Genomic DNA, 22,477 nt, shown 5'->3' on the forward strand with positions numbered 1-22,477 from the left:
AACAGCAACCTTGTAAAACTTGATGAATGTGCAGACAGTCAACTAGGTGACAGCTTTGCAGGCCTAATAAAGAAAAGCCCAAGACGTGCTAACCGCCCTAGTGGAATGGGAAAGAGCCTGACCTTTCATGGTGTAGGTCTGAAAAACGGTCTGCCTAATAAATCTCGAAACATTAGCATTTAAAAGAGTTTGGTTAGTTCGGTATTGGTTATTTATAATTGAAAACACACTACCAGAATACAAAGAAAATTGTAAAATTTCCACAAAAAAAAAAAAAAAAGAAGGCTGGACATTTTCACAGCACACAGTTCATTTATGGCGATTTATAGAAATAAAAACTAACCTTAGGGAGACAGAGAGAATACGTTCAACGTCGATCTTTCTTTTGACAACTTCCTTCACTAGTCCCTTTTCTGGACCCTGTTTAATTTTTTCTCGTCCAATGAGGTACACAGATTTTGGGGTTAGTATAAAGTCCCTTTTTATGCCCTGGAAAACAGAAAAAAGAATTGTACTTTTTATAAAACATCTTTACACCCAGCATAAAGCTCATTAACATGACCCATTCCATGGCAGAGAAGAGGTATATATTTTATTATCAATATACTATACACATGGCATTTGGATGATCACAGGGTTTGTAAATCACAATGCTTGCTGACTTGCCAGAAAACAATTCCTAGATAACTCACTGTTTCAAAGTACCGTATTTATGATGCAGGACTTTTTTCAATCTTTTTTTTATTTTTTATTAAAATAAAATAACTTGCCAAACATTTGGGTGTCTATTTCTAGGTGACATTTGTTTTCTGAATGTACATTCTCATTCATGTGGAGGAGAGCAGTATTTTGGGGCCCTCTTATTTGATAAGCCCCCAACCTGCACACTCCCACTACCACTGGCCCGGATTGTGGGGAAGAGGCCATCTACCATGTTGAGGCATGGTTCAGAAAGGGGATGGGGGTGCACACACACTGACGCGCTTTAAGGCTCTGGTATTGATTTTCAGGGAGACCTCAGACTTATGTTGTGTGTGTGGATCCCGCTTAAAGTCCAAACCATACCCCAAAACAGCACATAAACCCACAAAAGGTCCCTCGAAGTATGTAGAAGACCCTTGGAGTGGTCTGTGTGCCGTTTACTGGAGGAGTCAGTAAATGTTATCTTAGTGAACACAGAACGTTCTCTAGAGTTGTTTGGCACCATAAGAGCCTGAAAGGGTTTTTGACAGAACACTTGTTCTTCCTTGCTGCATTGTATCTAACAGCTTTCTCAGTTGGCAGTCATCTGAGCCTGCCAATCAGGAAACTGCAAGAAAAGTGTAGTCGAATCATTGTACCATGCCGACAGGGGATAACTGGCGCCTAGGAAAAAAACAAAAATAGCTGAAAGTCTTTTATCCAACTTCGGAAAAGCAGTGAATACAAATCCCAAGAACCCCTTCCTGTTAAGTCATTAAATGATAAACAAGAGAACACCATCAGCATAGTGTATAGTTCCAATTTAATAATGATATAATTTTAACAATTTATCTCATGCTGGGAGTCCGACTAATTTTTACTTCACGTGGTCAGAGCACAGCTGTGTAATCTCAGGCCACACTGAGAAACCAAGACCCTGCATACTTTCTCTTAAGATAATACCAGTCTTTTGCGTTCTATCGGATGCCATTAATTTGGCCATCCAGGCCTTATGTCAGAAGTTTGTTGGATTTTTGGTTCCTAGGAATACTTTTCTAGGGACAACTTCATCAGCCGCAAAGATAGTGTGTTATATTCCAATTTCAGTAACTATTAGTAGAATTTTATTTCTACTTCTTATATTAATTGATCTCAATCTAATAGTTTAAGAACTTAAAAGTGCTCTATGGTCACATCATACAGTTTCCTTTTATAACCTCTGCATTGAAATTATAATTCACAAAACAGTTTTGATAATCCAATATAAGTTTACATGAAAACTCTCCTTTCATGTTGCAAGTGCTGCCTGTTTGCTGCTCATCTCTTTCTACAACGTCCTGGATTCCCTGCATGCTTTGTGGTGCCTTCTCACCTACTTTGTGTGGTTTGAATGTCTAAGGACTACATATCCCATGTGACATTGCATTCTGAAAGCTTTAATGAGGTCACATGTTTTTTTTTTCTAGTACTGACTGTACCTCCTTATTAGCACCTCTGTGCAGGCAGTCTATGTTATGGGGGAGTAGCAGCTGTAAGGACATAGCAGCCTATCCTAATTTGACTGGTGTGCATGGGTGGATGCATGCCCCAGAACACAATGTGCGCATTCGGGGCTGCCCGCCCAACCACCCACCCTTGCGCGCCTTTCGAATTAGAACATAAAGCTGCTGTGCCCCCACAGAGAAACATAGGTTGGCACGTTGAACAGACCACAGTGCCTATGCGAATGAGGCCTTAAAACGAGTGCAATATACAGTATGTTTGAAATTGGTGTAAATGTATATTTGAAATCAGATAAGCTGTTACTAATGTTTTGAAAAATGTGAGTGCATTACTATTTAAATCTATACTAAATCAGAACTCTACACTGTGCTAGGGCACAGTGGTGTTCCTGTTTGCATTTGTGCCTGAAATGCTCTCCCAGACCGCTCGCTGCAAGGCAAAATTGGATTAAGGAGTTCCATTATATTGGTGTAATTATTTTAATGTCTTTCATATCATACAAACTCATAATTACTGTAAGTAGCATTGTTTGTGATATTTGATCTCAAACAAGTTTATAAAAAGGTTCCATACTCTCTAAGCCCCAAAACGTGTTATTTGTGCTTAAAAGCAGTTATTTCCTATGTTTTGTGGCTGTCAAAAATGAACAGCAAATAAAAAAAAAAAAAGAAAAAAAGAAGCAGCCCATGAACACAGAAACGTAGATAGGAGATTAGAGCCATGGACATGGACGTCAAATGACAACTTGGAGCATCACCAGGATCAACTTAAAAAGTGAGAATCCATGCAGAAGCTTTACAGTATGGTTTTGAACACCTAGCACTGAGATCAGTGATCAGATAATAATAAAATATGGTTTCACTTTGAATAGTTTTTTTTGTCCAAACAGTCTACCCGCAACTTTAAGCACTGCTTTGTTCCAACAGCAATACCAGCAAATTCTCCTCTGCTGTTGCATATAAAGAGTTATTCTTGGCATCTACACCATTCAGGAGAAGCCTTTTAATTTGATCGGTAAAGGTATTGTTAATCTGCCTGCCTCTCAACCCTGGTCATTTAGAGAAAGCCTTGTATTCATTGGTAGAAAATTCAAGGCTTCCCCTGAATGGTGGAGATGCTCCAATAGAGACTCTTTATAGCAGCAGAAAAGGGAATTAGCTCTCAATTCCACTGAAACATAGAACCCCCTTATTTTATGTAGCCCATTACGTATCTCAATGTTTGTTTTCCTGCACTCAATAGAAACAATTATATAGCAGCAATATCAAACACCCTAAAGTTATAAAATTGTACTTGCATATAAAGCTATAAAGTGTGTATAACAGCAATGTGCTACTGCCAATTGTATAAAAAGTATATATTCTTAAATATATGTGCACCATCAATAAATAATAGTAAAAAAATCATCCATATAAATTAGTTCTAAAATTTAGGGAAGATGCCTCCCATAGTGTAATTCTAATATATGATCCTGTTTCGCATCCCACGGATATCTTTTCGGGTATTTACTTTCAAAATCTATTTTACGGATTGTCCAAGCTCAACAGTCGAAGTCTACTTTAATTAGTTCAACTTACTTTTGATCTGCGGTCATACTTGGTCACAGTGTCTGCAAAGTCTACTTTTTCCCGCTTTGCCAAAAACTGTCGAAGTTCTGGATGTTCCTCCATACCAATATAATCTCCAATGAAATTCCGATTAATGCTATTGCGCCTTCTTTCTTTTTTGTTTAGGAAAAGATCAGAAGCTGTAACAGATAAAATTAGACACACACTTGTGACAATACTAAAAACATTATACATTTTTTATTGTGTAATAGTGGAAGACTAAATAATTTTCCTCAAGATCCTGACAATACAGTAACAAAACATATAAGCAATGTCTATTTACCAGACTTCCCAGTACAGTTTTACATGGAGATTATTTTTCTGCTGTTACCTTGGCAGCTTGTGGTTAATTGCCTAGTACGTCTGCACTGTGTGCTACGTACCATGGGGAACATCTCCAGGTCATTTGTATGCACTTTCATGTTTGCATAGCTTTTCTGTAAGGCCCTGTACACACGATAGAACAAGATCCGATGAAAACGGTCGGCGGACCGTTTTCATCGGACATGTCCGCTGGAAGATTTTGGTCTGATGGCTGTACACACCATCAAACCGAAATCCCCGCGGACAGACAGCGCGGTGACGTTGACGCCACCACGTCACCAAACCAGGAAGTAAAATACTTCCACGCATGCGTCGAATCCATTCGACGCATGCAGGAGATTTCTGTACAAGGCCTAAGTGCTCTGGTTTTCCAACACAGCCCCAAACCATAAAGTTAGGTTACCTGTGCCTGAATAAAACAGGCCATGATTGTGTGTGCAAGAATGAGATAGAATGAGTTTTACCATACCACATATAGGTATGGTAAAACACATTCTATCATAAACCTTCCCGGGAAAGTGACCGACTTTTCCAAACATTCAGAAAATATAGCACATAATTGAAAGCAATACATTCCAAACCAGGAGTCTCCAAACTTTCTACACAAAGGGCCAGTTTACTGTTCTTCAGGCTTTAGGGGGGCCGGACTGTGGCCAGCGGGAATATAATTGTTTTCTGGCATCAGATTCCTCCCTCCCTCAATACCCATCATTGGTATTGAGGGAGAAATAGTGCCCCGATTGTTGGTGTCAGTGGCAGTAATTTTGCCCCATTGTTGATGTTAGTAGGCAAAATAGTTTCTTATATCAGTGGGATGAAGCGCTCCAAGGGCCACGTAAATACAAGCAAAGGGCTGCATCTGGCCCCCAGGCCACATTTTGGAGACCCCTGTTCTGTACCAATGTCATATCTCCTGGACAGGCATCCACAAATATAAATATATACATACATAAATCGGGGTTCCAACCATTCTTTACGCTATCCAAAACTACAAAAGTGTTTTGGTTTGAGTTATGTCATTTGACATAAAACATACTGGTGAATTAGGCATTTATTTATAGGACACTGCTGGCCTACACATATGACAGACAAGTCAGCCTATTCCATACCTTGCTCTCGCATTTCCACATATTTCTTCCGGGCTACATATTTCCGCCAGGCTTTCTGAATTGTTCGAGCGTAGCCATCATACTTCCTTTCACGCATCTCCTCCAACAGAAATAGCTACACATGGTGAAAAAAACAAGCATTGCATAAACACTCATAATATAGATACGTATAAATTAGCCCGATAAATTAGACTCTGCTGGGTGCACATATACTTGTGGCGAGTCGTTGATACCCATTTTCTATACAGCACATAGCAGCTGTAGAATCCTAAAATATCGGCAAGAGGATCCATAGGACTGCTTTTGGGGTTTATTTATAAAGAACTTGTATGCCCAAATTCCCAGAGAAAGTGTATGTACATTTGTTTTGTGGGAATGGGGCAAAAAATGAATGTAAAATCGGTTATAATTTGCACTGGTTGAATGTAAAAAATGTATTTTAAACAGAAAATAACACATTTGGCCTACATGCCGATACTCGTGGAAGTGTTTTCTATGCCGACTGTTCTCCTGTAAGTGCAATTATTTTTTACATATTAGGCTGTTCTTTTAAAAAACGGAGAGCAATAGATGTCCTTGTTTTTCCCTATATGCATTTGACTTTCTGGATCTGAGAGCTACCAGTGTGTATTCATCTATTCCAGTGTGCAGTTTATCACAGTGATCCTGGCCATATTATCCCAGTGAGGGAACTGCTTGCATGACCTGACTGACTACCTCAGGGGGCTATTTGCGGAGGTGAGCTGCTAACTATTACCAGTGGTGGAGGTTGTCACAGAGTCACCTTAAAGGGTCACTAAAAGGAAAAAAAAATTTGCCTAAAATTAATGTCTGCAAGGTAGACAGACAGAATAGTGTAATGATTCTGTTAAAAAACGAGTAAATACCTAATAAATTCCTTCCTCAATATCACCTCCGGCATTCTAGTTTCCGTTCTCTCAATCACTTCCTGGTTTGCATCGCTTGTTCATGTAAGAACTACATTTCCCAGTATGAATTGCGACACGCCCGTCGCCCAGTAATTCACACCTCCTTGAAGTCTCTAACACGTAGAGAGCGTCCTGCCGCACAGATGTAGTTCCCAGGATGGGGCAAGCACGTCACTGACCACCGCAGTAAAGCCTCCCATCACGGTGGTCAGTAAAATCAGACAAGCAGGAAGCAAACAGAACAGAGAAGAAATAGAGCAACTTCTGAGCAAAAACGAACAATGAGGAAGTGAAGGAAGAGGAATGTCTGCAGGTAAAGGATTGCCGTTTATGAAAAAATTTTTTTCCCTTTACAACCCCTTTAAAGATATCTAAGAAGTCACCTTTGGACACTTATTGGTGTTTGCTGATCTCTCCTTTTTTAAAGTGAAGATCATGGACTGTTCTCATCTTTTATACAGTGTTATTTTTAGTATTGTGTTTTTTTATGTTTGCACTGCACTGCTTTTTTACTAGGCCAATAGATGGAGCTGAGTATTATAGGAAATTTGAAACGATTTACAAATCGATCAGCACAGTATATAGCCCATTTAGATTTGTTTTTTGCTTCATTTACAAGGAACAAATGTATATGTTCTTTCACTAGGTGAATAGCTACGCAAACTCTTTATAAATCACCTCCTTTGTAATGTATGCTTTAGTACATTAGTAAGAGTAGGCAATTGGTTAGCATTGATACCATGCAGTTTTCTAAAGGCTACCACTACAATTGCTCTACACTCATTTATATAAAACTCTACATAATTTTTGTGCCTCTACAGTTAAATTTTTATTCAATCCATCTAAAAAAAAAAAAAAAACACACACACACACACACACACACATCTGCAATCTGCCTGACAAGCAAATCAGATTGCCGATTTTTGGTTCACGCTTAAAGTAGACAGAAACCAGAGCCTGGTCTTGCCTTGTTTGTCAGTGTCAGGTTTCCAGCTACATTTTATATTAGGCAGCATTAGCTAGTAAAATGCAGACCTTGGAACAGCTATGCACACAAATACCTTTGTTATACAACTTAATACGATATTTTACAAATATTGTCTGCTTTTTTGTCCATTTTAAAGATTTTTATCCATTTATAAAAGGTGATGTCGGACTAATAAAGCTTTGTGATTGGGCAACCAGTAGCAAGATTTATTAAGAAACGTGATCTTCATACTTGTTCTTAGTAATTGTCTCAGAAAGTAGTGAAGTCATTTGGTCAACATGATAGACAGGCAACTAACTATTTCAGATGAACCTATTGACAAGTCCAGTACTGATGTTCCTTTGACTACGGCAAAAGGCATTTAGCCGATTTTTCCCCAGTTGCACAAGCGTGCCACATATCCATGCTTCAATACTCAGTCACCGATCTGGTACTTGATTTGTACCAGATCGGTGACTGAGTATTGAAGCATGGATATGGAAGGCAGAGTAATTTATCTGCATACTTGTTCAGCGTCTGAAATTTTAAAATCCCGAAACCACTAGATTAGCATAACAACCACGGAAATAGGATTTTCAGAAGCAGAGGGGAGTGATGGAAGCCTCTATAATCCTCTGAGGATAAACTTCCACAGAGCGAATATTTTGTTAAGAAGTCTTGTGCTTTGGATCTGGTCACCTATGCAAGGCCAACAAGTCTACCCCGTCTTTTGGAAGCTCATTATCACCCTTCCCGACACTGAAAACCATGCCCTTTTTCAAAATCTATTAGATCACACTTCCAAACCAGACTCCAGCCAAAACCATTTTTCATGGTTTCTGAGCTCAGACAAGTACAGATCCTAGTTTAAACCCAACTGAGCAAACCCTGCCATGAAGCAGTCATCTGTATTGTGCCGACCATAGGCATTCAGATGACAGTTTCCTGGTGGGATCACTTAGGTGGTTTCGGACTAGGATTCACTCATCTCTATTAATGTGTAAGGAACAGCTGTTAGGTTTTAATATCCATGTCCCAATTGGGAAGATTTCACTTCACTCCCTGTTACAGTGACAAGGAATCAGAGGGACAGGAAGTGATGGGATGTCTCTCCAGAGGTAAAAGAAGCTGTAACAAACACACTTCTAGTAGAGGTGGCAAAGGTTAGAATGTCTGTCGTGATTTAATAGACTATAATACATCAAACTGTACTGCACTGACCTCATGTAATCCTTTTTGAGGGATGGGTGCTTGGTTAAGTGATGACACTGCACAATTTCAAACATAAAAAACAGCCAACACTCACAAAATGTTCCCGGACAACAGTTTATTGAAGTCCCATATCAGTAGACATCCCGTCTCGGTCACCTTCAGAATGAGGGTCTGCCTACTCCTGAAATGGTATTTTACCAATATGGTAATTCAGTAACAGTAAACGATCATTCTGCATTGTGAACGGGTAATGAAAAATGTCTGTGTCCATCACTGAGTGCCAGCCAGGGAAGGAGCTTGTCTCGGCTCCAAGCAACTATGAGGCAAAAGATATGTCCCCGTGAAGCCGGACATCAATGAAGACCCACTGGTATTGGAGTGAATGGCAGTCTCAGCCTGGGCTCCCAACCAGGCCATGCCTCAAATGCCAACTGGGCTTCATTCGACATATATTTTGCCTCGGGTACATTTTGCATTGTTGTGCATTGAGTGCTGGCTTTTGGATTTAATAGCCGTCAGGGGCATGCATCACCGGAACAAATTTCTTGTCTTTGTAGTGCAAGACCAGGAGAAGAGGGGATATCTCCAAAAGCAATACAAAAAAAAAAAGCCTAAGGGGCAGATCCACAAAGAGAGTACGCCGGCGTATCTACTGATACGCTGGCATACTTTCAAATTTCCTGCGTTGGATCTTTGGTTTGAATCCTCAAACCAAGATACGACGGCATCTGGGTCAGATCCGACAAGCGTATGGCTTCGTACGCCTTTGGATCTTAGATGCAATACTTCGGCGTCCGCTGGGTGGAGTTCTCGTCGTTTTCCACGTCGAGTATTTCCGACGCTCCACGAACGTACTCGCGGCCGTCGCATTCTCTTACGTCGTCTCTAGTCGGCTTTTTCCGGCGTATAGTTAAAGCTACTGTTTTGCGGCGTATAGTTCGACTTGCCATGTTAAGTATGGCCGTCGTTCCCGCGTTTAATTTGAATTTTTTCTTTTTTTGTGCAAGTCGTCCGTGAATCGGGATGGACGTAATTTATGTCCAAGTCTAAACAATGACGTCCTTGCGACGTCATTTCGCGCAATGCACGGCGGGAAATTTAGGCACGGCGCATGCGCAGTTCGTTCGGCGCGGGGACGTGCTTCATTTAAATGAAACACGCCCCCTACCCGCCCAACTTGAATTCCGCGCCGTTACGCCGCTTGAGATACACTACGCCGCCGTAACTTACAGCGCAAAATTTTTATGGATTCGAACCAAAGCCAGGTAAGGTATGGCGGCGTAGCGTATCTCAGATACGATGCGCCGGGGCAGATCTTTGTGGATCTGCCCCTAAATCTGTACTTGAGCCCATTCATTGAACTTTGCACACCAAGCTGATGCAGAAATGTAATTGCAGCGACGTGTCTCTGTTATGTGGTTTCACGTATGAAAAATGGCCTCAATTCTGCTGCAAGGACCGGGTTTGTTATTTTTTCTGGCCATGTACTTACTGTCTACACATACAATGAAGTGGTGTAATGTTTACCAAGCTCAGGGTAGCTCCCTTTACTTCAGTTTCAGCTCTTCATATTTTTATTTTATTATGACAGTTTTGTTTAATTGAAAGCCTTCTGCGCGCACAGGGCAAGATTCCAACAGATCACGCTATCTTACCAGACCACCAAAATGTCTGCCTTTTAGAACACATGAACAAATCGTCTCCAAGCTAAACACAATAGTGGTTGAATCTGGCTCTGGAAATACCACTCTATCCGCCTATTACATGTACAAATAATGGTGCTCTGTGCTGCACAGGAAATTTCGAGGCCACAAACATTGTGATCAGTAGGGTGTTCTGCAGAGCTTGTGCTAACAGCTGTCAAGTTTTAACAGTTTGCTACCCATATGAAGTCAGGAATAGCAACAGGGTCCCAGTATAAAATACCGTACTGCAGGTTGTTCACAAATAAGTATACAGTGAATTATTCACATTTTCATACACATTGATTTGTTAAAATGGTTAATTGAGAAGTTAACAGAAAATAAATACAACTTTCCAAATCAGCAGACAGAATTGCTTCAGTAAGTTTTATCTTTAAAAATATACACAAAAAACATAAATGCCAAAAACAACCCTTAAAGTGTTACTAAACCAAGTAATATGAAAATAGTTCATCTATCATACAGCTTATAAATCTTTTTACATTAAAATACTACCACTATATACCTTTTTGGTTGATCTGTATACCACGGTCACGTGATAAACTGCAGGGTCTGCCTGAGTGCTGGATGTTTAGGTAGGGGGAAATTTCCACTACAGCCTGTGTCCTCATGCTTTTATCAGAGACCGATCATCCATCAATCAAGATGTGACATCCCACCCACTGTGTTATTTTTTAGTTACTAGGCATGGTGGAGGAGGGAAGAACTGGGCTGTCATTTAGGATCTGTACACACGCCCACATGTGTGATATCAATACCATGTGACCTGAAAAGCTCAGCTCAATAAGGAAACGGTCTCGCCAGCAATAAAGACCAAACTGAGCATGTGCAGCTTTACTACCCTCACTGTGTGTTATCTGGCCTTGCCAAGATTGACCCTGCAGGAGGGGGGAGGACCTGTTCTTACAGGATCAAAGAGCCTTTTTACACAATACAGAGGATTAATCACTTAAAGAGGAACTACAGTCTGCACACATAATTTGTAATAAAAAAATCTTTGGCATTCTGAAGCTTCCCTCCAACCACTTTGCATATTATTTTATATATTACTTGCCAAAGAGTCTGGCTGCAACTATTTTAACTGTGGGTAGATGAAGCTGCCGCTTGTTCACTTCCTGGATTTAAACAGACACACACCTCCAGTTCTGCAGCTCTCCTTGGCCCTTGTATAACTCATTCCCCCTCCCTTCCTGGCAAACTCTCAGGAGAGAGAGCTGTGAATGATGTTTTAAGCCTATGCTTTTTACCAGACAAGAAACAAGAAGTGGGCTGTATACGGTATTTACTGGCAGAAAAAAAAAATGTTTTACTATTCAAAGTTAAAACAACAAGGGCAGAAGATTTAATAGATGGAAAGATGAAAAAGTAACTGAAGGTCTCACAGTGAGTATAACAAGCATGCTGTTCAGCACATACAGACAGATATTACGGTTGTGAGTTTAGTAACACTTTAATAAATAAATAATAAAAAAAAACACCGCTTATGGCACCCTTAGAAGAACCTCAGGAACTGCAGCAGTTTTAGAAATCTGATGGCTTTTAAGGGATTAAGTGCCGGTTCACACTGCAGCGATGTCAGACATCAGATGTGATTCGCATCACACTGCAGTGCAAATCACATGCAATCTCTGTGTGATTCATAGATAGTATGATTAAATTTGCATCGCATTCGAACCAAACACGCACAGGACACTTTTTTGTTTCGCAGCAGAATCGTGTTCACACCCATACGATCCTATTCCAGTCCATATTTGCAATTCGCATTGCTATCTGCAAACTGATTTGGGGGTGTCATTAACTTTTAATTGCCACTTCCAGCAGTTCGCATAGGGCAGTGTGAACTGCCGCCGGGAGACATGCAATGTGGGAACCGGTAGTGGATTTGCAGGGTTCCCGCATTGCTGCAGTGTGAACCGGCACCAAGTCCAACTAGAAGTATGCCACCTTGTGGACTTATCTCTTATTTATATAGCTATACTACTGGAGCTCCAAAAGGAGAGATGGCGGCTCAGACTACCCACCCCTCTTCTCCCGTGCCCATTCACAAAAGGCTTTGTATTTTGTAAATGGGTTCACATAGTACAAAGCCTTCTTGTGATTGGACAAGAGGAGAGGGAGGATGAGCAGAGAGGCTGCAGTTTCTGTATCAGAGATCCGAAGGTCCAGCGCCTGGGAGCCTGAAGTAAAGCGATATCTCTACTTCCGTGCACGTAGTAAAAAAAAAAAAAAAAGTAAATAGTATTAAAAAAGAAAAAAAGGAAATAAATCCACAAGGTGGTATAGACCTTGTTGGACTTAACTATGTGCCAGCAGATGTTTTTTTTTTTAACTGTTGCAATTCCTGGAGCTCTTCTTTAAGCCTCTGTTCGAACTAAGTAGACAGATATAACTTTGTTTTTGAGATGGTGCCTCTTCTTTAACAATTCACCAGTTAGCAGATTAACACCTCTGTAGAAGTTTGACAAGGCTCCTTTTGAGCAAGGTTGGCCATAGATGGTGCGAATTTCTTTCCTGCAACCACAGGCTGCAGGAAAGAAGTTCACATAATTCACCCAGTGCTGACAGGGGAATCGGCAATTGTTTTCTCCAGGCGGGGCGAGCAGGGGAAGCCATCCCTGCCGGGGGAAGACAGAGATTATCACTATCGACTAACAGCCGTTTGCGATAATCGGGAAAGCAAATACGGCAGGCTGGTCGTACCAAAGTTGATTGATCAACTTGATACATTCAGCATGCCCATTAACAGTTTGAATCTCAGCTGTTTCCTGCTGAACCGGCCAAGATTCAAACCGTGAATGGCCGGCCTAGGTCTTCAAAATCTGCAATCAGAAAGCTCATGTTCTCTGCTGACGGAAGAACTCTAGACTGGAGAACTCTAGACTGGAGAACTCTAGACTGGAGAACTCTAGACTGGAGAACTCTAGACTGGAGAACTCTAGACTGGAGAGCTCTAGACTGGAGAGCTCTAGACTGGAGAACTCTAGACTGGAGAACTCAGCACAGGGCATGTCAGTCCACTTCAAAGAGGCCACTACTTTCGCAAAGCAAGGCCATTCTGTGAAATGTGTGTAAATCTGACAATCCGACTGACGGCTGTTAGGTGGAGGTGGTCAGATGTCTGTACTGCTGCCTGATCACTTCCAAGGGCCCCCAGTATACCACAGCTCCCCTCGCCTGTCGCATGCAATGGTAAGATATCAAGACATCAGGGATCTAAAAAATAAAGTTAAACTCAAGCACTTAAACCCCCCCAAACATACAAATGTAGAGGCATATATAGGAAAATGTTGACTGGACTACACATTGCATATCACCACGAATGCCAGAGCAAGAATAATAATGCTAGGTCCATTACTCATGTTTAACTCCTAATTGATGATCTGTAAGCCTAGGGAAAATTTAGGGGGCCAGAGTTGGGTATATTTATGCTTGGCGCAACCTCATCTTTTATATTTTACCAAAAACTGGGTATTGAATTGCATTTGTGTGCCTTATGGCAGTACCGGAACAAGGTCATCAAGTGCCCAGGGCAAAGATGCCAAACTGCGCCCCCCCTTTCCCTTAGGGTTAGGGTGCCCCCCATATCTCCAATAAACCATTGCGCCAGGGGTAGCTTCCCCTCCTGCCCACCCCTTGTCCCGGCCCTGCCTTATGGTATATACTTTAGTGTATATTTTACTGAAACATTTTACCCTTGATAAAATAATGTGCTTCTACTGAGTGACATAAAATTATTTTTTTTAAACTTGAGCCCTCTCAGCACAGTTTATAAAAAATAAAACTGATGTACCATAAATATCAATGTCTCCATATTCCAAACCCGCATTTGAGGGCTAGGAAAGAAGCAACAGGATAAATGCTGTCACTTTGCCGATGGTCATGTAGAACAGTGGTCACCAACCCTGTCCTAACAGGCCAGGTTTGCAAGATACCTGAAATACATCACAGGTGACATCATTTGCTGCTCAGTAATTGAGATATTCTAGTCTGCATCTCCCCAAGGTAATACATAAAACCTGGCCTGTTAGTGGGCCCTGAGGACAGGGTTGATGACCACTGATGTAGAACATTTCGTAAAGTGTTGGTTACCCCAACATTTCATATTCCTGATACGTGCCTGCTGTACCATGTACGTTTATAAAAAAAGTCTCCTGTTCTTTGTATTGCTTCCTTTGTGTGAAATGCCTGGTGTTCCTGCTAGTCACCCTGCTTTCATATTAAAAACGGACCACACTAAGCAGGAGAACAGTGTGGTCAGTTCTCTAGTTATGCTGTGAACTCAGCCTGCTCTCCTCCAATGATTAAACTTGTCCTGAAACCCCCTGCCCCCTTCACAGCCATTTAATGGGAAGCTCAGTGTGCTGCTGCCGCTTCTCTTCCCCCAACTCTTATGCAGCTGAGAACAGAGGGAATGTGATCACTTCTACAAAAAGGGGGGCATTTGTAAAGTTTTTTTTTTTTTATCTACACACAAATGTTTTGCCTTTTATTTCTATTCTAAACTGAATGGGTTGTTTTACAAGGTGATCTTTACAATCACTTTAAGCCATGAAGATTTGCAGGAATGGATAAGCAGAGCTATGCTGTCCATCAGCAAAGTATAATACAGAAGTGGGCATTAGTATACCTGGATGTCAGCTACTGAATCACACTCACAGAGCAGAAGTGAACAGAGTTATCTTTAAAATATTATTTACAAGATGCCTTCAGAAATTTATAATGTGTCATCAATTCTGTCTGAATGTCCAGGCATACCGGTAATAATGATCCGCTTAGTATGAGGATAAATGCTCCCTGTGTCAGGGCCTGTCAGATGTCATTACTTTGCTCAGTGTAAATGAATGAAGAGCAGCCTGAATAACTTGCCAAGTGTCACGTACGGGTTGCACTCCTTTGAATTATTTTTAGCACTTTTTTTATTTATTCAGGTGTGGCTAACACGTCATAAAAGAGGATGACTGTCTCATTGCAGCAACAGGTGGGGCGCCCTACCAATGACTGCACATGCTGCAAAATTTCAGCATAGTCTGGACATTTCTCTTTTTTTGTGGTTCATTATGTTGAACATAAAGTTAGATTATAGAATTTTGCAAGAAAGGAAAAGTATAATATTACCATGTAAATAAACAGGCAGGCTGCAAAAAAAAAAAAAGAAAAAAAAAAAAAAGAAAGAAGAACATGAGTATCAAAGGGAGCAGAGTAAAGCAGGATATAAAAGAATGAGTAATGATTTAAAGAGACCCATGCCCTGTTTATGGACAGTGGTACCATTTCTGGTTGTCCATAGACCTGTGGTTCTCAACTCCTGTCCTCAGAACCCGCCAACAGGCCTGCTGATCAGTTGTGTACAAATCACATTCCAGAGCAGTGTTTTAATAAACACTGGGGTTCATTTATTAAGGCTGGGTTCACATACGAATCCGGTACGTCTGGTGCGTCCTCATTCACTGCTTCTGGTCCAATTTCAGCCTGAATTTTGGGCTGAATTCGGGCCTGAAACGGACCAAAAGAAGCACAGCGTTTCTGTGCAAATCGAGTGGATCCTGACCATATGGTCTAGAAGGTTCTCCAAACAATGGCCTGCAGTTGTTCAGGAACTACAACTCCCACCATGCCTAGTCAAGTCTGTAAATGTCAAAGTTTTACAATGCTTCATGGGACATGTAGTTCTGCAACAGCTGGAGGGCTGTAGTTTGAAGATCCCTGGTCTAGAGCATCTTTCTCTAAAGCACACTGTCTGTAAACAGTGAGTGCAAAACTAACTGAACCCATGTGACCTACAGAAGTACAGCTAAAAAAAGCGTTGACTATACTTCTCCTCTAAGTGTTTTTATAGGTTTCTTTTTATCTGCAATATATAAAAAAATCGTCGTTTTCATTAGTTTGTGGACCCCATCATGCACCTAGGATACTCACCGACTCTGGAGCTTTAATGAACACTTTTGTTTTCCCCAACTGGAACTGGTCCGGCTCCATATTCACAGAATGAAGTAAATGGAGGACGCCCTTTTTCTCTTCTCCACGCCATGTAGGCCAAGTCTCTTTGGTAAGAATTGCATATCTGTAAAGAAAATGTATACATAAATAGAAATATTTTACAGACTAAGATTTATAAAAAAAACACTTCCATAGTACAGGGAACAACTAGTCACTGGTCTGAGACTTTCCATCATATTAGTTTAATGTGATCTCCCGCTCTCCACCTCCTCCAATCAGAAAATGCTTTGCATTCATTCAGAGGTTGCAAACCATTCTCCGATTGGTGCCCATGATGAGCAGCTGAAATTCTGGATTCAGAATGCAGCAGAGCAGCCGCGTAATGCGGGGACCCGGAAGCAAGTGTAAATCACTGAAGTCGTGGTGTCTACATCAGTGATTTTCAGCTTCAGGGGCATCAGCCAAGGGGCATCAGCCAAGTATGGTATACCATATGCATAGTTACATGGCTGAAACAATGTAACTATGTATAAAATATCCATACCTGGAATTCTTCTTTAAGGAACACATCATAACACTGACCTATTTCAACAGTCTGAGCAATGCATGTATTCAGCATAGTACTTGCTTTTATTGGGAAACATATGGATAACAATGGGACACACTTGGATTGCGATTCAACTTTAAGAGATCATTCCAGTATTTCACAAATTTTATTGAAATAGTCAGTGCTGGCAAACCCCTGAAGTAGTTTACAATCCAATACTGCTAATGCATGGTGACAACAGACCAGACTAGGGTCAATTTAGGTCACAGTCAATTAGCATTGAAGTATGTTTAGATTCCAGAAGGAACCTGAATATCCACAGGAAACACGTACAAAGATTAGGAGAACATCAACATGCTAAAAGGGGATATTTCACTCACAGTGCAAAAACCAGCAATGAGATGTAAAGTGCAGAAATCATACAAGTAATCACTTCTTGTATCATTGTTGCTCTTTGCACTGCATTACCCACATAATCCCAATGTTGTACTGGTCAAAGTTCAAGTGTTTGTTACCCAAAAATAAATAAATAGACCCTGCTCCTTTAAAGCTGTGTAATTTGCCCCCCCTGTATAACCTAGGAAACCTGCCTGATCCTGCCTGGTTCCTCCCTCCCCCTGTAAACTGACCACGGTTTATTATGGCTGCTGAAACCTGACAGTTTACGCGCCTCTGTCATCTGCAGCTCTCCCCCATCCCCTCCCTGCCTGTCAGCTCTGTCCACTCTCAAGCCCTCCCCCTCCTGCTATCATAACTACAGTATAAGCATACACTCCCCTCTGTAAAATAACATTGTGTGTCCCCAGTGTCTGTTCTATAAAAAAAGATGCCGATCTGTAACTTATATGAGTGAATGAGAAACTTGTATAGCGCAACACATGCGAACTGAATCGCCTCTGGGCGCTTATATCAGAGCATCTCCCATCGCTCACGTGATCACTCGCGTGTGTCTCTCTCTCCTGCCTGGCTAACATCAGCAGGAGTTCTTGGCGCCTCCTGCTATAGCCGACAGCCGGGGAGAGGAGAGAGCCAAGGAGTCACGTGAGCGCCAGGAGATGCTGATACAAGGTAGAAACCTGCATTTTTTTTATATAACACAGACCACTAGGACATGTTATTTTACGGATGGGATTGTATTATTATACTATAGTGGCTTAACAACCAACCTCTTTAAAGCCAAAATTCTAGTCGTTTAACCATATTAATCACTGTGCTATTAAAGTAGATGTTCCCCTAAAGATTTATTATTTCTAAGTGTGTGTTCACATACTGTATGTGCATTTTATAAATCATAGTCTATAATTTTCATGTACTTCTTCCTTCTGAAGTACCCGATTGACCCTGCCAGTTACCTTCTTTCCTTCCTCTAATCTGACCACACAAAACACAGAAGTTGATCTGTTCTTGCACAGTCAGTTTTCATCTTTTGAGGTACAGGACACTGATGACAAAAAGCCTGCCTGTTTTGCATAGTTCATTCACCCCCCATACCCCTCTGACCAATCACAGCCTGCCTCTGGCACACACCCCCTTCCCAATCACAGCTTGCATTTTATACACATTCCATGCTCATGCACAGCCTGCATCATGCCTCAGGCTGAACAGACTATAGATTACAGGCATGCTGTATGTCTGCACAGTGTTCTGTAACCCCGCCCCCTATCAGGAAAACTGTGCATAGTCACATGACTTAACATTTAACTTGTAAAATAGGTAAGACAGATAATTTCTGAAAATAAACAAAAGCATTTATAATGCCTGCATAGTTATGACTAGTTATGACTGCATTATAAAGCCTCTATATCCCATAGTTTAGTCATAACTACTTTAAGACCCCTTTCACATTGAGGAGTTTTTCAGGCGGTACAGCGCTAAAAATAGCGCTGCTATCCCGCCTGAAAAACTCCTTCACTGCAGACTCAATGTGAAAGCCCGAGGGCTTTCACACTGAGGCGATGCGCTGGCGGGAGACAAAAAATCTCCTGTCAGCAGCGGTGAGAGGAGTGGCATGTATACCGCTCCTTCCCATTGAATACAATGGGAAACCGCGGCAATACCGCCCGCAATGTGCCTCTATAGAGGCGCATTGCGGGCGGTATTAACCCTTTATCGGCCGTTAGCGGGGGTTAATACCGCACCGCTAGCGGCTGATTCCCGCAGCATTCCCGGTGGTATAGCGCCGCTATTTTTAGCGGCGTTATACCGCCACCTTGGCTCCCGCCCCAGTCTGAAAGGGGCCTAACTTCCCTGGCGGTCTGATTATGTCAGTATTTTTTAATGTGAAAGCGGTACATTGTTTTGCATGGAAATTTGTTCTTTTATATTGTAGGCCTGTAATTAGGAAGAACTCACTTCAATCTGTTAAAAGAACCTAGTAGACATCCCGGGTATGCGGAAGTTTAAAACACGAATTCATAAATTATAATACAATAAATAATTATAAAAAATACATTATTGAATACAATTTATTATATTATTAATCACACCTAACACAGTAAAATTTGTCCAAACAAGGGTGCAATATTACTCGTCACTAATACTAGGCACTGCATATTGGTTTAGTAAACATCCCGGGTATCAAACATTTCGAAACATGGACTGCATTACGTCCAACGTCACAATCCGGACACTGGAACCTGGTTTCCTGTCTGATTTTTTTTTCACCGTCATCCCACTTCGAGCAACAAACCACATACATCATAGAAGGTGCCAACTTTTCTCAGTTGGTGGGATGTAGCCCATGAAGTGATGACCAGTCAGGCGTTCCGGGTTGACAATGCCAACAGCACAACGTCCAGCTCTATTCACGGCCATTGATGGTGTTTGGTGGTTCACAAAAATACGTTTGTCAACTTTCCAAATGAAGTCAGAATGAATCACAGGCTTGTCACTTTTTTTTTTGCAGAATGTAGGCATTCCACAAGCATTGCTCAAAAAGATGCCTGAAGATCTTCTTGTAGTACTTCTTTTGCCGTTTCCTCGTTGCTGGGTAGAATGTCATTGCTTGGTTGGCTCTGTAGACCTCCCATGATTTATTGTAGTCTATCACTACTTGTGGCTTCATGATTTATTTCCCACCTTTCGTGCGTACCATAACAGTGGAGGTATTTTGAACTGTATTTATTTCATTAGGCACACATCTTTCTTGTTACGCCATCGCAGTGCCATCATTTTGCCTTTCTGCCAGGCAACTATTTCTCCAGTTTCTTATTGCCAAATATTGGCATTATGCCACGCCTGTTAGCCCCAACGGTTCCATAGGCATCCATTTTGTTTTGCAGAAGAAACTCAAAGTTCAGGAGATGTATAAAAGTTGTCGGGTGTTAGGCAATAGCCCTGATTTAGCAATGGCTCAATGAGTGAAAGAACAGAAGACCATACCATAGTTTCTGTATTTTGGATTTCATTCTTTTCCAGTGTATATGACTAAATTCCAAATGTAGCCAGTTGATTATTTGCATAGCATGTAGGATTTTACGGCAAATCGTGCTCTTTTCCATGTATTGTACGCAGCTGAGCCTTCCCTTGTAGGCTATTAGACTTTATTCCAGTAGCGGCTGGTGAAGTTTTGGGATGCGGGGCGCCAGACCCCACCCCTCCACCCCTTCATTTTGACCCATCCCACTTCTCATAAGCCCCACCCACTCCGTCCCCTCTATTCTACTAACTTCACAGGACAAAGTATACAGCCCCAGCATCACAGGACAGAGTATACAGCCCCAGCATCACAGGACAGAGTATACAGCCCCAGCATCACAGGACAGAGTATACAGCCCCAGCATCACAGGACAGAGTATACAGCCCCAGCATCACAGGACAGAGTATACAGCTCAGCATCACAGGACAGAGTATACAGCTCAGCATCACAGGACAGAGTATACAGCTCAGCATCACAGGACAGAGTATACAGCTCAGCATCACAGGACAGAGTATACAGCTCAGCATCACAGGACAGAGTACATACCTCCAAAACTGTAAACATGCGCCACGTCACGCCAAAAAGTGGAAGGGGCTTAAGGGGCATGGTTAAACAAAACCAATCCCCCCTACCACCATCCCCCTCCCCATAATTACACAGGACCCCTTACTCAACACCAGCCCTCATCGTTACACAGGACCCCCTCCCTCCTACTAACCCCATCATTAAACAAAGAGAGGTTATTTGTTTAGGGTGGAGAGGCAGGGAGGGGGTGTTTAGGGTGGAGAGGCAGGGAGGGGGGGTGTTTAGGATGGAGAGGCAGGGAGGGGGGTGTTTAGGGTGGAGATGCAGGGAGGGGGGTGTTTAGGGTGGAGAACACTCTTTTTATATGGGTCCAAGCAGAAAGATAATCAACAATGGACGTCTGCAGCAAACCCCCAGGAGACAGCCTCACGCTGTACAGTCCTGAAGAAGCCTCACAGCAAAACGCGTAGACACACAAAGGACCAAATCTATACTCTGTAATATCTTGTATGGTTTTAATTCTTGAACACTGTGTTAATCAATTTGTATTTTCTTCAATAAATATATATTTTTTGTTACTTCTATTGTTTCCTTGCCTTTAAAGTCCCACCATTGGTTACTCCTTCGGAGTAATCTTTTTTTGTTTCCAGCCTGTATAATGAAGTTATTACCGTAGTGATGAATATGTCCAAGCAGACCATGATGCTGCATGTTCACAAGTTTAATTGTAGAGATCAAAACTGATATTTGCCGGTTTTATTTATGGCTTCCAACAATGTTTCCAATTTGTAATGCAATATGGTCTCTACTAATTTTTCATATTGTAATCACTTTGCATTAGGGCCAAATGTGGAATTTCTCTTCTACATAAAAAAAAAATCATAATTTTTTGCAAAATATTTTAGGAAAGACCCTAGAGAATAAAATGGCCGCCGTTGCAATTTTTTGTCACACGGTATTTGAGCAACAATTTTTCAAATGCAATGTTTTTGGAAAAAACACCAAAGATCACACAATTTTCGTAAATATAAAAGATGATGTTATGCTAAATAGATACTGAACATGTCACTCTTTAGAATTGCGCATATTCATGAAATGGCGCAGAACTACGGTACTTAAAAATATCTATAGGCGCCGGTTTAATTTTTTTTACAAGTTGTCAGTTTAGTGTTACAGAGGAGATCTAGTGCTAGAAATATTGCTCTCCAACGTTCCTGGCCATACTTTACGCATGGTCCGAATGTCGTTTACATATATGGGTGCGATATACATATGCGTTTGCTTCTGTGTGCGACTAAAGGGACAGGGGCGCTTTAAAATTTGTATTTTTATTATAATTTTTATTATGTTACTTTTTTAATTTTTACAGTGAAAATGGGTGCACGGACAGTAATTCAAACCTGACAAGTATTCTAATCCTTCTCCACTCTATCCACAACCTAACTGGGCCATAGACAAATGACATCCTCGCTTGGAAGTGGAATACTGGGGTAATGGCTGCAGCATAACCCTGTTTTTTTTTCCAGCTGGCAATTAACTACTAAAAGTGATTCGAGTGGCGGATTCGCCACTGAATCACTTTTAGAAGCAGCGGGAGGGGGTCGCTCAGTCACTGGGTTCAACCCCCCCCACCCCTCACCACTTTCTGGTGGCTCTTGGACTTCCCTGGATGATTGGTAGTTCTGAGAACAGTTCTGATGGTTGTTGGAAAGATGGCCTCTGCTCATCTCTATGGTCTAGGAGGACCGTAGTTACCGATACAGGATGGCAGCTGTGCGCAAGATTTGGCATTTCCGCCTGCAGGAGGCTTACCAAACAATGCAACCCTCCATACAAGAGTGGTCACATGCATATTGTGAGGCCTCGTACACACGACAGAGATTCTCGGCAGAATTCGCCGAGAAACTCGGTCAAAACCCGGATTCTGCTGAGAATCTCTGTCGTCTGTACAGTTTTGGCTCGATGGAGCCGCCGAGGAACTCGACGAGAAAATAGAGAACATGTTCTCTATTTTC

At 41.6% G+C, this 22,477-nt stretch overlaps 1 protein-coding gene across 1 annotated transcript in view; it reads right to left on the bottom strand.

The window, feature by feature from the left end:
• The window catches only part of MYO1E (myosin IE), a 267,148-nt gene that overhangs the window by 43,668 nt on the left and 201,003 nt on the right, over window positions 1-22,477 (bottom strand). Inside the window, exons 19-22 of the mRNA XM_040342781.1 lie at window positions 15,952-16,096; window positions 5,225-5,339; window positions 3,762-3,931; window positions 344-489 (exon numbers count right to left, since the gene is read on the bottom strand). Coding sequence (XP_040198715.1) covers window positions 344-489; window positions 3,762-3,931; window positions 5,225-5,339; window positions 15,952-16,096 — 576 coding nt within the window. The remainder of the gene's footprint in view (window positions 1-343; window positions 490-3,761; window positions 3,932-5,224; window positions 5,340-15,951; window positions 16,097-22,477) is intronic.

This window comes from Rana temporaria, chromosome 3 (assembly GCF_905171775.1).
Source record: "Rana temporaria chromosome 3, aRanTem1.1, whole genome shotgun sequence".
Classification (NCBI taxonomy): domain Eukaryota; kingdom Metazoa; phylum Chordata; class Amphibia; order Anura; family Ranidae; genus Rana; species Rana temporaria.